The 16,303-nt window shown below is 45.7% G+C and overlaps 1 protein-coding gene across 1 annotated transcript in view; it reads right to left on the reverse strand.

The window, feature by feature from the left end:
- Nucleotides 1–1,076: 1,076 nt before the first annotated feature.
- Nucleotides 1,077–16,303, reverse strand: part of Nos (Nitric oxide synthase) — a 452,800-nt gene continuing 437,573 nt past the window's right edge. Inside the window, exon 26 of the mRNA XM_072287201.1 lies at nt 1,077–15,019. Coding sequence (XP_072143302.1) covers nt 14,915–15,019 — 105 coding nt within the window. The 3' untranslated portion in view covers nt 1,077–14,914. The remainder of the gene's footprint in view (nt 15,020–16,303) is intronic.

Here is a 16,303-nt window from a genome sequence, read left to right on the forward strand (position 1 = left end):
ATAATTGCTATCGCAATAAGAATTACAGGAAATGTTAGTTGCGGGACACATGTAACAACCACGTTGGAATAGTTTAAAAGACTCTTTCCTTGAAGTAGCAGCAGCATTTTAGCTTCTGCATGCCGATGGTGATCTTGTTATAATTCTCTATCTCAAGTTTTCTTCCTTATTTCTTTCAGCATTTTGCACCTTTCTTTGGCAGTCGGACGCAAGAGGCGTTGCATGGCTGACGTCTGGTTATCGATGAGTGTGTTTAACGCAGTCATCAGGGCAGAGCGACAGAGTTAGTGTTGCTCAAAATGGGCTCAATAAGGTTGAAGAATGGTGCACATTGATGGGAAGCAAGACAAAAATACCGCGTTGCAAAGGAAAAACGATATTGTAGTTAAGTCTTGTAGGTAACGTAATTCAAATACTTAACTTTGCCGTTTATTTCTCCTCTTCAAACTTAACATTGCTGAATAAAATGAGACCCATGACTTGGGCAAGTTAGGTGATACTCGGTGAGAGCGTAAATCTATTGACGCGTTTTCTTGACATGGCAGTCTTGTGCGCATGAAAGGGGCGAGTTAGCAGTGCAATAAAGCCAATTTTCAGAGCAAGTGCAATGTCTTCTGTTTTCCAGTTTTCGCCAAAGTCGCACTGTGTCCTCACCTACTAATAATATGCATGATCGCGAAAACACGAGAAACAAGCCATTGTGTAGTATGACCACTTGACCTGAATACAGCTTGCCGTTATTATCCGACTTTCGTTTTTTCTTTCTTTTCCCTGGCTGAATCTGCCTCACCCCCCCCCCCCCCTCCCCTCGGCGAGTTTCCGACACTGTGTTTTGTGCTTGAACTGTCATGAATGCGTTAGCTACTGGAAATGCAATGTTTGGACGAGTGATACAAGTGGTCAGTGCTATAGCGTACTAGCTTAAAGACAAGAACAGGATTTGCCACGTAGCTATGTTTAGTGTATGCTAGAAGTACTAATAAAGTTGCAGTTGAAGGTGAAATGAAAGTGCGACGTCCACAGCCAGGCGCGGCACGCTGATAAGAGCGCAAGTAAATGAGCCCACACAATCGACATACAGAAGGAAAGATATTTTATTCATGTGTAGATTTATGTATAATATGTATAGTATTTATAGATGTATGTATAATTCTTTTTTTGTAGTAATATGTATAGGAAGCCGCGGCTACATTTCTTACACTTGGTTATCGCATATTAGTAACAAGAGAAAGAAAAAGAAAGACAACCAAAGCTGTGATACAGGCAATGGTTGATCGATATACAGTTTGTCCACAGATATACCGAGATAAAATCTTGGAAGGTCCGAAACATTGTCACGTGCGGCTCTGTACAGGCAAGGGAAGAAGGTTCAAAGGCCAACGTCTCAACAAACGTGTCTCGTAGCGACCACCTGCGCAACACTGAGGTAAGCCGATGCACCACTTGGCAACACCGTCATCAAAGAGACACCGAAGGAAAATATATGGGCTAGGCTATAGACTGGTAGACTTATACACTTAACGGGACACCAAATAGGCAACTCCTATCGTGGTCAGATTGTCTTTATAAACCAGAAACAGGCGCAGAATCGTAAGGTGGGTGGCGCCACCATGTTGGAATTCCCTCACCACCTCATTGTGACGTCATGACTTTTAAGAGAGTCGAGTAGGCGTCAGTCAAGCGCTTATAAACGAAGAAGGGTCACACTGGGTTCGAAAGTACGCCCCCCACGCACTCAACCTAACAAATTTCGGAAACATTTTTCTGCGCGGAAAGGCCGAAAATATGCGAGCTCACAATAAAGACCGCGGCGTCGCACTGACGTCACCGGCACCGCGATAGATCGCGAGATTCAGTAAGCAAAATTTGGCCTTCATTTGTTTTGATAATAGTAATCACAATTTTCGTTGCAAAGAAGTTGAGATAGGCTTTCGAAAAAAAAAAAAAAGGAGCCTCTATATATAAGTCTAAAATTATTGTTTCTCTTCTTTATTTTATCAATAAGGGGCAGGCTGTTTCATCTTTTTCGGGGATAAAGCGTTAGAAGTCTACGTCCCGGGAAACGTAGCTAGGCACGCAGAAAACGACACTCCTAACCACTGATTGATCGGAAAATAGAGCTCACTTATGCAGCAGTTTCTGTTTAAGAGCATCGCTGCGCAGTCACGTCCTAATATCGCATTTCTTTGAATGACAACAAAACGGGCGCAAAGCTCTCACGACGCTCGCATGCTCCAGTTATATATTATCCTTACCTCATCGATCAATCTCCCCCCTTCATCGAGACGTCTCGCGAGAGGACCGCATGAAGCGAACATGTCGAGTAGCCGTTCATCAATTACGGTCGCGTTACATGTACTGCATCCTGCATGAACAGCTCCGTTTTCAGATCACAAAAGGGAGCTTGCAGTGGGGCGTTGCGTGTACCATTCTGCCTAGGCTGCCTGTCTCGTTCTCCCGTGGCTTATGCCTGAAAGAAATGGCAGCGACGGATAGCAGGGGTCCCGAATACGTTGGTTTCACGTGGCCAGTGACGCTCTCATGTGGAGCCACATGTAGCGAATGTTACGCCCGTCCCACTAATTCGTTTACCACCTGTCGTGAGTGTTATGGGCAGAACGCGTGATCAGTTTCAATTCAAGCGTTCGAACACTCATCTCCGGGAAGGTTCACGCTCTTCTTGGGAGTTGCCTCCGAGACCGGCGTTCTCACGTCGGCTCCTTTCTCGAAGGCGGCTGATCATATGCGGTCTCCGAGACTAAAGTGAGCTCTCCAACGTTTCAAAATAGTCGTGTTCTCCCAGTAAAATTTGCTGTTGTAGAACTGCCCCACCCCCCTTCTAATTTTCACACATCGCGGCCCGAGCAGAGTTGCGACGGTCCGGCTCCCCTCGTATTGGTGGAGTACAAATCGAAGCCCGAGCGACGGCTACCTCTCGCGTAACAGCACCCGATCTCGAAGACTAAGCTTTGACCGATGCTATGCGCCGGAAGCGATTATAAGAGCAGGAAACAAGTCAACGCCGCCCGTTTTTGCACACCACCTACTCCACATAGATAACTTTAAAGAGCACGATTTTCAGTGAGAGTTGACGAAACCAGCCAGAAGGGGGCATTAAATAAAGCAAGGGCAGATCTCTCATCAGTTTTATTTTCATGTCCCATAATTAGTTTTCTAGTCGAATGACACAACGCTACCCGTCCACTGTGGCGAGGCGTCGCGGTGTACGTTAAGTCAGGCCCAAAAACGAAAGTACCTGCGAAAGCGGTAGCTCGTGAATGCGTCCCCTGTTTTTATCAAGCTGTATATCTGACGTGATGTTGTGACTCCCGGCCTTCACTTCCATGCTCACTTCCTTCATATTCGCCGAAGGTGAATATGAAGCCAAGAAGTAAGGCTGGCAGATTACGCTTTTATGAAATAGAGCATATGTGGCCTGTTTGCCCTGAGGAGACGGTCAGCGTAAGAGAAAGACGATGTAAAAGCGAAAGACGGGTCTTCACGCTGCAGTCAGATTCAAGATGAACAGATTTCTGTGACGTCACAGGTTATGAACACGGCAAGGGACTAGTCGAATACTCGATATCAGAAAAATAGCAGCACCACTGTACGCTCGATATTTATTTTTCTTTAACCTGCCTGTTGGCATTTATATGGGGCTTTATTGAAGAAAAGCAAGAAATAATATCTCCAAGAGACTATCGCTAAATCCGTAACGTTAAACGTTCGCGTAAACGTTATTACAACATAGACGAGCAATCGGAAGAAGAAAGTTCGCTCTTATTTTTTTTTTCGCTAATCGGCCAACTTCCTCTTTTGTCGCCGACAAGCATTGCCAGCAGATTTCAAGAAGGCAGTTGACCAGTCTATAGTATCCCTTGCCATTTGCCTTTGGTGTCCCTTGAATAAAGCAAATGGGAACAAGCAATAAAACAAAGCGTACACAGAAGATGCGTTATTTAGCCGCTCCCTGAAAGGCGTAGCAACATCACTTCGAGAAAAAAAAGCATGAGCCTGGCATCACATTTAATGATCCGGGCATCAGAAATGGAGGTCTATTAACGGGAAACAGCCGCTATTAGATTAACTTCACATGTCGGCAAGTTTATTACACGCAATGCTCAATACACTTGTTAATAAGACTTCACCACGCCGGGGTGCAGGTCCATAGTGAGCTTGACGAAAGTTAATAAAGGCTGTTTTGTAAACACGCCGTGGGCTTCAAAAAAAAAAAATAATAATGAATAAATGTAGTTAAAAAAAGAAAGTGTGGCTGAATAGTAGTTTACAATAGACGTTTTCCGAAAAATGCAAAACAGTACAAGCTCATCACATAAACTCAATTACAAGGCTTGAAACATGCTCGTGAAAATAAGTGTCATGCTTCTGCATTGAGACAGAATACTGACGCCGGACCAAACATGAAATGTGTATGTCTTCTGCGTTCGTGGAAATGCGTTTCTGGAAAGAGGTATCAGCCTTCATCAATCAATGATGGATACCGCGTAACAAGTTTCACAACAACGAAGCAACACGAAAATTTAACAAAAAATAACATTTAAACAACTAAACTTCGACGAACTTCAAGCGTTCAATGTGCGTTTGACGGCTGTTTCAACTTGTTCGAGAACCTTACAATATGGAAACCCCGTGAACAATCAACAAGCTTCACAGATTTCTACAGATCACAGTGAGATGCAACTGCCCGTTGTAGAGGAGGCCGTTCGCTCAAGCGAAAGAAATAAATTTTCTTGAGGAATTGCGTCCATGTTCGATTAAATCTTTTCAAATCCTTTCGGTGCACTTCAAGTCATTTCAGTCAAAATGGCTGCTGCAACAAAGAAGTAAAAAAGAAAGCAATGCTTGAAAATTTTCTGGAATAAAGAAACTGCAAGTTTTTTCCACGGCAAGGTCAAAAAGAAAAGCATAACTAACATTTGTGACACATTTGTTAATGTCCAGATTGGCTGAGCGTATCAGTCCGAAAAGTATAGGCGTGCCTACAGGGTCCGAAGAGGTGCAGCAGAATCTAAAGATGCAACGTGCTGGCAACGAACAAACGGGTGAATATAAGGCGTTATGCATATACACTGACGTCATCGAGGCCACCGTGTTGTTTGTTGTACAGCTGCAGCACTGCGAAAAGTGAGGCGCTGTCTCGATTCCCGTATCTCTAGCAGCAGCACAGTGGAAGCTGTGAATAGGACAACAATATGGCGTATGTGACGTCACGTATATACTCGCTTGTTTTCCTGAATGTTCGAGACTGTAAAATCCAGCGTAGTGTGACCACCTAAGAAAGGATTAGCACCGAAGTATTAGAAAAACAAAAATAAAAGTAAAAAAAGAAGAAAACTGCAAATAGATGTGATCAAATATGGACATTATTCTCTCCCTTGTCATGCATGTTGACATCCTTGGCAATAAGACGCAGTTAACAGGTCGCAAGTGTCGATGTCTACGGGCAAACGTATTTATTAGTTTTGTTTTCTTTTTCGGTCATCATGACGTGCGGTTGTGCACATGTGTTCAGGCACTGGGACTGGTCGGCTTTCTTATTTTTGCCGTCTGCTTCGAAAACGTTGGAAAGTTTAGCATGTTAAAACTCTTGCCGAGCTCAATGTCCCTTGCATGCCCAACTTTACAGCATAAGCAAAAAGCAAACAAAGCAACGAAATAGATTTAGATATACAGTTCGTAGTCTATTTCGTGAAAGTTGGAAAGTTTAGTTTGGTAAAAACATCTGCCGAGCTAAATATCCCTTGCGTACCAGACAGTACCGCATAAAAAAAAATAGCAAGCCAAGAAAAACCGATTCAGATATACAGCTGGTCGTCTGCTTCTAAAATTATGGAAATATTAGCATGGTAAACATTTGCCAAGATACGTCCCAGTACAACCTAAACACAATGTTTAAAGAAAGCAACAAAACAGATTAAGATATACAGCTTGAGGTCTCGTCAAGAGCGGACTTTTCTTTCATGTCTAAAGCTAGCAACAGCAACGTAGACTATGTAACAAAGCTGAAGCAGAAGCTGCCTCCGTAAATGCCTTTGATATGGCTTTAACAGCTCACTAAATATGCTAGGTTAAGTAGAGAAAGGCACTTAAATTTAGTCTATTTACCCGGAAAGCTAAGTATTCCTCAATAAGCTGCAGACTGCGCAGTAGAACAAGAAAGAAAATTAAGTAGAAATGTCGCTAACAAAGCACGTAGGATACTTGTGTGACTGCTTCTGAAAATATCGCAGTCGTTGTTTCCCTCTTCAAGTTTTACGCCCCAGTATACTCTCAAACTGACTCTGAGGCAGATCAAGTTAAAGATTATATTTGCAAACGTGCACGAGTTGAAAAAGGAATCAAAAATGACACTTAATAACTTTTCAGAGAAAAAGAAAATGAAATTTCCCTGTAGCATTGCTTAACATGGCAATCTTCTCTCCTTATCTACGTCCCATTTCAATATAAAAGGTCACTGCATTTATGTTTTGAAATATAATAAATAACACAGTAGAAAAAATGAAGAATGTTTTAGCGTAAGGAAATGACGATAAATAGTGCATACGGCCAACGGAACATTGCGAGTCTGTAACGAAAGATGAAGGTAACTGTTGCCACGTCATATCTTCGCTCCACGATAAACGTAAAAAACAAGAGTGAATATGCTCTTGCTGTGGGTGCATTTGAAGTCCAAAAGAGAAGGTCACATTAATCTCACATAAGCGAAATTGCCAGCCTACCACTTCATTTCTTCAGCTTAAAAAATCGGTTATCAGAAGAGTACTTTCGTTTTTATGTTCGTTATTGGCAACAAGACGTGCTTCTGTTAAAGATCAAATGATAGATATTACAAGACCCCGGAATAAGCAAAGTACATGAGTCCTACTATGGGCCCAATGAAACAACACTACTGCCGTGAAAATTTCGCAATGATTCGCTCTTGGCTATACTCGATAGCAATAACGTAATTTTGTACAAACACAAACAGCCGAGCTGGATGACGCGAAAACGAATTAACTGGGCGTTCGGTCGGCGCACTTATTCATCACACCTACTCTTCGACGCCATGTTCCCAACCATATTGAAGCAACTAGTGTTCCTGTAGGCTAACTGCATAGCATGCCACAATATAGCACGAACGGAAGCAAACCGGTATATATAGGTTTCCAGGCAGCAAGCAGGAATTAAAAAAAAAAAGAGCGATAGTAACAATGACAGTAAATAAAAGTATTGTTAGGGCTATACTCGGGGAGGGGTTTCTGTGGCACTGAATGAAAGGCTACGTAAGGAAGAGCACTCCTGAGAAAAGTCCCACATTGTCACCCGCGTTAGTTTCCAGCTGGGGACACAGAAAACATAAGCATCCTACTTACAACAACAAAATAAGACAATATAGACCACTGAATGTTAAACTTAATACATTTTTCTGGTCTTCTCTTCCGTGTTTGGGCAAATGAGAAACCGTGGCAGTTACGCTGATTCAGTATCTATTCCTATAAACCAAAAGTTATGTCAGACTGCTGGACTACTTTGCCCAGTAACACACGTGCAGAAGCTCCGCCTCTGTAGCTTTCCCACAATTGGCCCAGAAGGTCGTGCGCCAATATAGGAACGCATATTTGATCTGTCATCCTTGAGCGCAGTATATTATATATAAGGTGGCAAACATATGCACGTCAAAAGGGTCCGATCTATATACCGAACGACACATTGGAAAAATTGCTGTCCGCGGTTTGGAAACTTGTCTAGGACTGTAAAAAAAAAAAAAAAAAAAAAAAACATGTTAGAATATTGTTGGATGTCTTGCGACTACGACAAGTCGTACGGGTGGTCGAATGGTTTTTACGCACATAATTTTGATGCTTGAGACGCCAACCGCATGAAGCGCGTGCGCTCCGTATTTTTGACGTCCCATTGCCCGGCACCGTCGCGTGCATTTCGGAATGAGTGATGACCGCAGTGGTTTTAAAATAGGTCCGAACGCGCACCTCGCGGTAGAAAAGTTATTCGATAACCACATGAACTAACGCTGTATAGTCACCGCGCAATTCGATATGAACGCGCCGACGCCGCGCGACGCCGACAATGCGCTGAATAGGCGCTTCATGTGGTTGCCGCTTACGACATCGTGCGCAGAGTGGGAGAGCAGCACACAGCTGCTAAATCTTAACATGGACGGCGCTCAAACGCATTAGTTCTAAAGGAAACCGAGAGAAGACGCACTGAATTTTCTTCGCCTGTCTCCTGGTGCGTTCGAGCTGCGCCCCAGTTGTAATTTTTTACCAAATCACTTCGTTGTCAATAATAATTTTCTATAAACGAGAAGCTAGCGTCTGAATGTTCCAAGCAGTTCGAATGAATTACCTTTCAGCATTAAAACGAGCTGCAAGCTACCACTAACCGCCTGCATGATGCGAAAACAGTTATGTAGAAGTAGCAGCATTGATTCCCCCCTTGAACGGAGGAAGAAAAATAAGACCTTTCAGGCTAGCGAGCTATCAAACGCTTAAATTAAGATTAAAATGAAATGAAGGAAGCTGACTATTTGGCAGCACTGATGCGTCGGAAGATGCGGAGAAATAGAAGGTATTTGAGCTGGAAAACCTCGCAGTTACGACGAGGTCGACATTTGTGCCCGAAGGCCGGGGAATTGACGCTCTGCACTCTTGAGAATTAGGAAAGCGCCAGCAACTCCTTTTTCAAGATTAACAGCGTGTCTCGCATTTCACCGTATCGTGGACAGTTATCGTGCTCCAGCTCCGGAGCATGCCCTCTATTCGGATCAAGCACGTGGGCTGCCGCTTAGCGTGGGTCACGCAGTTCGAGGATTGCTAGCACTTTCATGATTCTTGAAGTGCACGGTCATGGTCACAGTATAGGAGCATTTCACGCGTTATATGCCTTGCGTTATTTTCTGGCAAACTTGTGGAGCTCGGCAACCTCAGTTAGATAGTTCCGCTATATACAAATGCCTGGAGAATACAGCGCGCAGGCGGCGCTAGAAGTGACTGGCAGAGATATAGTGTAGAACAGTGGCGGAGGTATATAATGGCAGCAGCCTCAAATGCTATTGAGTCTCGGAAAAAAGCACTCGCCAGAAAACACAAGACTGGGGGGAAACCTCTAGATGGTCATGATAGCACGCTCAGATAGTTACACACTGGTAGTCGCACATTGAAGAATACGAAAAAAAAAATGCTGGAACGCTCACTTGCGCACGATAGGGTCTCTGAACTCTCCACCTATATCTCTCTTGTTTCTTTCTTTCTATTTTTTCCTCCGCACAGATCTGCAATGACGAAAGGATGCACAAAGAACGATCAAAAATACTCTCACCCGTAGTTCACCTCTTTAGTGCTGCACGGACGCCACCGTTTCGCGCGTAGATGTCCTGTATCTCGCATCGCAGCCTCCTTCCATGCTAAAAGCAGCTTACAACCTCAAACACTCCGTTATCTCCGACTTAAGCATCATGAATTAGAACGCTAAGAATTCTAACACCATGATATCCGTGAGATGGCCGGGAGCTATAACAATGACAGGCGCCTTCTTCCTTCACTATCAACGATAACCCATCCTGATTACCCCCATATTATCACCTTGCAACAAGACACTAATTGATTACCTCAGATGCAACGCTGTGTAGCCGCATGAAAGATTCATTTGACATTCTTAGTCCTAACCCAGTTTCTGCCAGAGGTGACGCAATAAGCAGAAATACTTTCACCAATAAGCGACAGTGGTAGGCAGACTCTCTACACCAAAGCAGTGACGTCAGCGCTTCATTCAGCAGAGCCTCCTGCATGAAACACGAGAAGGTGCGAACGTTATCTCGAAGAAACATTTAAGCAAACGCTTGGGCTGAAAGGGTTGAGGGAGGACAGGGGCTATGCGCATCGCGGGTGAGACATCGAGCGAAACTCTTTTGTACACATAAATGCTCTGTAAAATGCTGCACCTCTGAACGGAGCACAAAAAACTATAACAACTCTCTCTCTCTCTATTTATTTCCCTCTCTCCATGTCTCCTTCTTTCACTTTATCTCCTGGGCAACCGTTACACAGGCACACGCAAAGCTCCTCACAACGTTGCGAAACGAACGTGGCTCTTTTAAACCGGCGACGGCAAAGGCTGCCGCTTTCGAGCAAGCGGGAGAAAAGGAGGGGGGGAAAACGCTTTATACAAGCGACGTTTATACACGGGGTGCGCGGCAATTGGATTGCAGAAAGCACGACGCTTGCGCGCTACGGTTAACAACGTGCCCTCGGACTCGGCGGCTGACACAGAGCTTACACAGAGGCGGGCGGCGTGGGCTTGAGAAGTATACACGCGGGGAAGTGGACATGGAGGGATAGGCACTGGCACATGTAGAAAAAACAAGAAAAAAAAAAACGGGAGCACATGTGTATACGGTATAGTGCGCATTAGCGCAGCAGGCTGCTCCGTATGGTGTACATGCGGTCACGTGGGTATGTAGGGGCGTGCGCGCAGAGAGCTTTAGTCGCGTGATAAAAGAAGCGTGCGTCGCGCCTGAATTGTCTCGGGACGTCACAATTAGGGCCTCGAAGGCCGTTGCGCGAGCAGCGTGTCAAGGCGCTCGTCTAAACACGACAGGCATTGTAGTGCGTGCGCCCCACCCACCCCCTCCGTCGAGCGCCTCAGGGGTCTTCTCTGTTTTTTTTTTTTTTTGCATCCGTTATTAGCCTTTGCATCTCTGAGGACGCGGTGTGTGCGTACGGGTTGCGACCGACGAAACAAACAGTATAACGGCGACGAAGCGAAGCGAAGACAGAAAGGCCGGTCTAGATACGTCCGGGTCGTCCTCACATTGGCCTGCCTTTGCGAGAGAACTCTGGGCGTATTAACCGGGACTCAACTGGGGCTGTCCGGCCGTTGAGACATGCATGTAAGCGCTTTCGTGACCCACTTGCACTCGGTGGATCTTAACCTCGACGCAGTGACAACGGTGTCGCGGGCGACGTCGTCAGTAAACGGTAGAACGGAGAGCTCAAACCGAACGAGTGCTCCAGAGTGTGCCGACGCTTTGAAGAAATAACTTTTCTTCGTCATCGACTGCAACCCCGTGCACGCAAGGACAAAATTCAAATGCTTATGTCGAAACGGTGGCAAATTAGTGTGGCACTTCATTCTGGCATATATCCTTTGATAGGAACCTCGAACTTTCAGATGCCCATTTGGCGTACCTACAGGTTCTTGTAAGCTGTGGCACTTAGAACTGCACTGAGAATACTACTGTCGGCGTGAAGCCGGAGCTAAACGTATACCCAGGACATTACTGACGCGCTCTTTCGACCACGTGTGTCGTTTGGCTTTTCCTCGAAACAAAACGTCGCGGAGCTTTCAGATTTGATCACGAATTGAATTTGGTTCATGTAACCTGTCCACCTCTTTGTGGTTCCCTTTGCGCGTTGCGGTACAAGCTTTCTTGCACGGACAAACTTGAGTGTGTAGTCGTCCGACTGTCAGCTACCGCCTCCGGCAGCTATCACGTGGTCACGCATGGACGGTGCAACTATATCCTGTAGACGGACAAATAACACACGCCATACGTGTCCATGAAATATTCTAAGCAAGTATTTGCAGCAGACGAAATGACTGGAACCAATATTCTGATGAGACTTTTCTCCTGCGGGCTGAGGTTTCCAGAATACCCGGATCACCCCACACAATGAATTCAAGGTTTCCTCTAGCCTCACGGCTAAATCGTTAGGGATGCCGGAAAAGACCCTGAGACGTTGCCGCCCTAGGGTGACTTTACTACGCAACTTCAGATCACGTGAATCGCAACGCTCACGCTAAGACAGATGACGAACGACGCATGACGTAGCTGCGACACGGGAACTCGGGCTTCTTCTGCTTCTTCTTCTACTTCTTCTGTTTTGAGGCAGATAACGTTTTTCCTTTCGCCTTCTCATTATCAACTCTCGTTGTTGACATACCGCTGCCTCACAATCTCTCCCTGACGTGCAAAGTGCTCCTTGTAGATAAGTGACTGAGGAACGCGGATCCGCACTCGCAAGAGATAACGGGGCCAAGGCCATGAACGAGCATGTTGGGTTCGGGTGCGGTGCGCAGGCGAAGCACGTGGTCTGTGGCTTATGATAAATGAGAGTGTGCGTTCATAAGCCCCAGCATTCAGTGCAGCCGGCATGGTCGCAATCTGCGACCTATTGGCAGGCGCACACTCGAGCACGTCATGCGCGATCGCTATTGCAGGCTTTATGTAGCTGCGTTGTAGGCGCTGTCTCACATATTTCCGTATAAATGAGCTCACACGGCCGCTTTGTTCTTGGATGCGGTTCTAAGGCTTAGGGCACGCAGTCTTTGTCTAATGCTTCGGAGACATGATGACTTGGTTGGTTTCCGTTGCGGAGTACCGTTAATTTTTCTTGTACAATACTGCGCACAAATGCATTTTAGCAACTACAAATAAGTATGGAAAGAGATAGAGCAAGCTGGCACAGCAATGTTTGAGATTTCTTGAGCTGTGGTTGTGGTACAAGTGCAAAAAATTTCCAACTGGGCGCTACAGTCTCCACTGAAGCTCAGGTATTTTGTAAATTGTGGAGTGTTCTTTTTTTTTTTCATTCGAAACATAGTTAACTCGGTACCATATGGTATTTTCTTGGGATCGGTCCCACAAGGACTGAATATTATTAGCGTGTAGAAAGATAAAAACATTTGTTTTGCTTTTATGTTCTGAAACTGTATGTTTTAATTTTAACGGGGAACGGTTGAAGACGAAATACTGTATAAGCGCATCCTTCACAGTAGCACTACGAAATGTGAAGTATTCAGAGAAGGACTGGCGTAGATGACCAGACATGGTAAAACATAGGCTGACACATTGGTCTCTTAATAAGCTTTGAACGCGCGTGTTAGCGTTTGTTGGCACAACGGTTGCCGAGCCGTGCGCAACGCGTCCTGGTAAAACCAAGACGGGTAGATCAAGTGGCACTGACAAGGTGATAAAGTGTACTCGGAGCTGCGAGTCGTTGCTTTAGACCTTTCCTCCAGCCAAAGGTTTAGAGAGGAAGAAAATATTCACGTACAGCTTTATGTCGCACTTATGCACGCATGCCACTGCACAATTACTAAATGCATGGGAAAAAACACGGAGACTAGTTTTAACCTGGTGCCTTTGTGAACCTTTTGTGTTAGTTGACTTACAAAGTTTTATTTTGCGGAAGTAAACTTACGCGATTTCCCGAATCGACGTAGAAAGACCATTCGTTTCTCGAATAAACGTGTTGTACTACGACTACCAAGTCCAGTTTAGCGTGCCGATGCTCATTTGCATGCACGCCGGTACTGAGGGCGTCCAAGCACGTAGATTATGTTGTGCGCTCTTTGAAGTTGAGATGCAGTGGTTGCCGTCTTTTGTTCAGCAGGATAACGCTTCAGAATAGGCCACTCAGTGGCTCGCACTGAATCGGAGCTCTTGCACAGTGGCGGTTACTTTGTCCGCTTCCGGTTAGCGCCCATATGTACACATATCTACCGAAAAGGAAGAAGACGAAAAAGAAAAAGAAAATCTTACTTATCAATGAGCAGTATGCGGCGGTACACGGACTTGTGACCGACTTGGCCAGCGCATCAGACTTGGAAAGTTCGCTCCAGATGAGCGGGACCCGAATACACCAAAAAGACGAGCTGCAACTCTTGCCGTGTTGGTTGTGTGTATAATACAAACACTGATCTCGGAGACAGCGGGTTTGATGGGTTGGATCATTGCTAAGCATATCGCTATACATCAGCTTTCCCTTCTTGAGGTTAAGGCAACAGCGCGTATCTACGCACCGTGCGAACATAACCCTGTGGATCCCTGTGCCCTGGGTTTCCTTCTGCGTAAGTATACGTGGGCGAAACATGACAGTGTATTACACACGACACACACTGTTACGCACGTCGTTGCGTGCGTGACGGTGCGTGTTTACCACATGACATAGTATAGTGATGAGTACATGCTCGATGTGCTCTAGGTGTTCTTGAGCAGATCGCGGGTACGGAAAGATTGGGAACATGCTAGAATCACGCTACACCACGTACGACTGCTCGGACGGTGCAACTATATCCTGTAGACGACCAAATAACACACGCCATACGTGTTATTACTGATAACGTTGCATTGTAATGGACTGTCATTGCAATCAGCAGTACGAAAATTTCTGCAACCATGATATTCCATTGACTGTCCTTCCCTTCTATTCAAGTGAGGTGTCGACTGGGCGTTTCGCCGTCGCAACAAACGAGTAATTGCAGTGAAGACGGTCTAATCAGACCTACGGGTGTTATACTTTCACCGTGTCTCGGCCAGGAAAAGACATTGCCGCGAGCCTCCCAGGTGTCGGCGATATCTTGTGAGCGTCTGTTGAATAAATTTATTTTAGAACTGTAATTTCGATGCATCACTGTCTGCATGGAAGCAAGCGGAACCGCATGTAACGGTGACAACTGCGAAACAAAATTACGGGTAAACGCGTTTCCGGCAGATGTGGCTCCGTGTCCCGGAGCCCCGTGTTCACGTATCGCTGGGTCAATCATCCGCGGAAGCGATGCTACAACTGTGCAAAAAAAAAAACAAAAAAGAGTCAAGCGCGTTCGAGCATCACGTGTCCTGAATAGAGACTGTCACCATAAAAAGAATCAGTCGGCTGCAGGACAAGGTTGCACCGTCGGGACAATCGGCACGTTTAGCGCAACACGGGGAAGCGCGGAATGGAAGGAGGACAGGGAGGAAAGAGGTTGCGCACACTAGTCCCGCCCCCACCGGTGGCGGCGGTGACAGGTGTCGTCATTTCGCGTGTCCCGGCGAAGTGCAGTTGGTGAGGAGGGCCCTGATCCTGGAGAAAGTGAGCGAGCCAAAGGAGTCGGGCAGGCCGGCCAGCGGGTGTCACTTGTGGGTGCTCCTCCGCTTGGCGTCCTCCCGACTTTTTCTCGTTGCTTCCTCGGTGCGCAGGGTGACGCCGAAGATGTCCTCGTGGATGCGGTTCTCCTCCTGCACCCCACGCCGTGCACGCAATTAATGGTATCAAAGCACACTGCGTGTGACTGCTGCTGTGAACTGAGTTGGATAACGCTCAGCTAACACACACAACCAACGAAATACAAGCGCACAAGGATGTCAACGTACCATGTACAGCGTAGCGCGTGGTTCTGGCGCAGCCGAGCGAAAAGCAATAAGGCGCGAAGATGCACGAACAACTCTGATGTGTCATAGACACCGCTTGTGGCACGTCAACTTTGGCCGTACATCTCAGCGACATTTGCTTCTCGCTTGGCAGTGGAAAAAGAACGCACTCCGCTGTTCGCATATCTATCACTGTACATAGTACATGAGTGGGAAACATGAACTGTTTGCCCAAGAAGATTGACGTCGCAGCGTTTCTAACCTTACGTTTCTGCCGTATCTTCCGTAAAAAAATATTACTGAAGACAAAAGCTATAGCATCTGACGATTATTCAAATACGTATGTATGGCTAACTGGAGCCAAAAGAAGACAACTTTGAAGCAATATGCTTTTGGCTACTATATTCCCTTTCTGGTGCGAGGAAAATTGGATTGTTCGTCGAACAAGGGCCTTTGATGTGGGAGCACCGTTCTTACATTGCAGCAATGCGATGTTGCCGATAACATAGTGATATCTAACTCATTCATCTCTTTGGGAATCACCCCTCTAGAAAAAAAAAATTAATGCTTACGCGCAATAATGTTCCTCGCAATTAACTAAACAGATATATTCTTCGAAGGTACTCAGCAGTGCAAGTCATTTGTGAGCTAGTTTATTGCAACTTGACGCCGACTGCACATGAAATCTGACTGAAGCGACTATGTAACACAAAGCGCTTCTCGTGGTACACGACAGACCTTAGCAACTGTGGTGACATTTGACATCGCGCTGCACTCATCACTGCCGACAAGAGAGCGCAACTGCGGTCAAATTTTAGCCCTCATCCATCGTAGTTAGCACAATATTATTCCTAAGATTTTCTATAAATAGCTACTATAGACCACCGTAATGTTCGGAACAGAACTTCTGAGCCGTATTAAGTGGCAGCAAGAGGCCTCTTCTTTCATTTATTTGCTTTACAATTCCTATGTGGTACTTTACACTTATACACAAGCGTCGCAATACTGCCAGTTGGCCTGATACTATGCCAAGAATGCCGGCCAATATGACCATCGAAACACAGAGGAATAGTTCTAAACAGTTGTCACTTCACAGAATGATCCAAGAACAATTCTTGAAACAAAGTAGTCCGATCACAGCATAAGACTAGC

The sequence above is a fragment of the Dermacentor andersoni genome, chromosome 3, assembly GCF_023375885.2.
Source record: "Dermacentor andersoni chromosome 3, qqDerAnde1_hic_scaffold, whole genome shotgun sequence".
NCBI classification, from domain to species: domain Eukaryota; kingdom Metazoa; phylum Arthropoda; class Arachnida; order Ixodida; family Ixodidae; genus Dermacentor; species Dermacentor andersoni.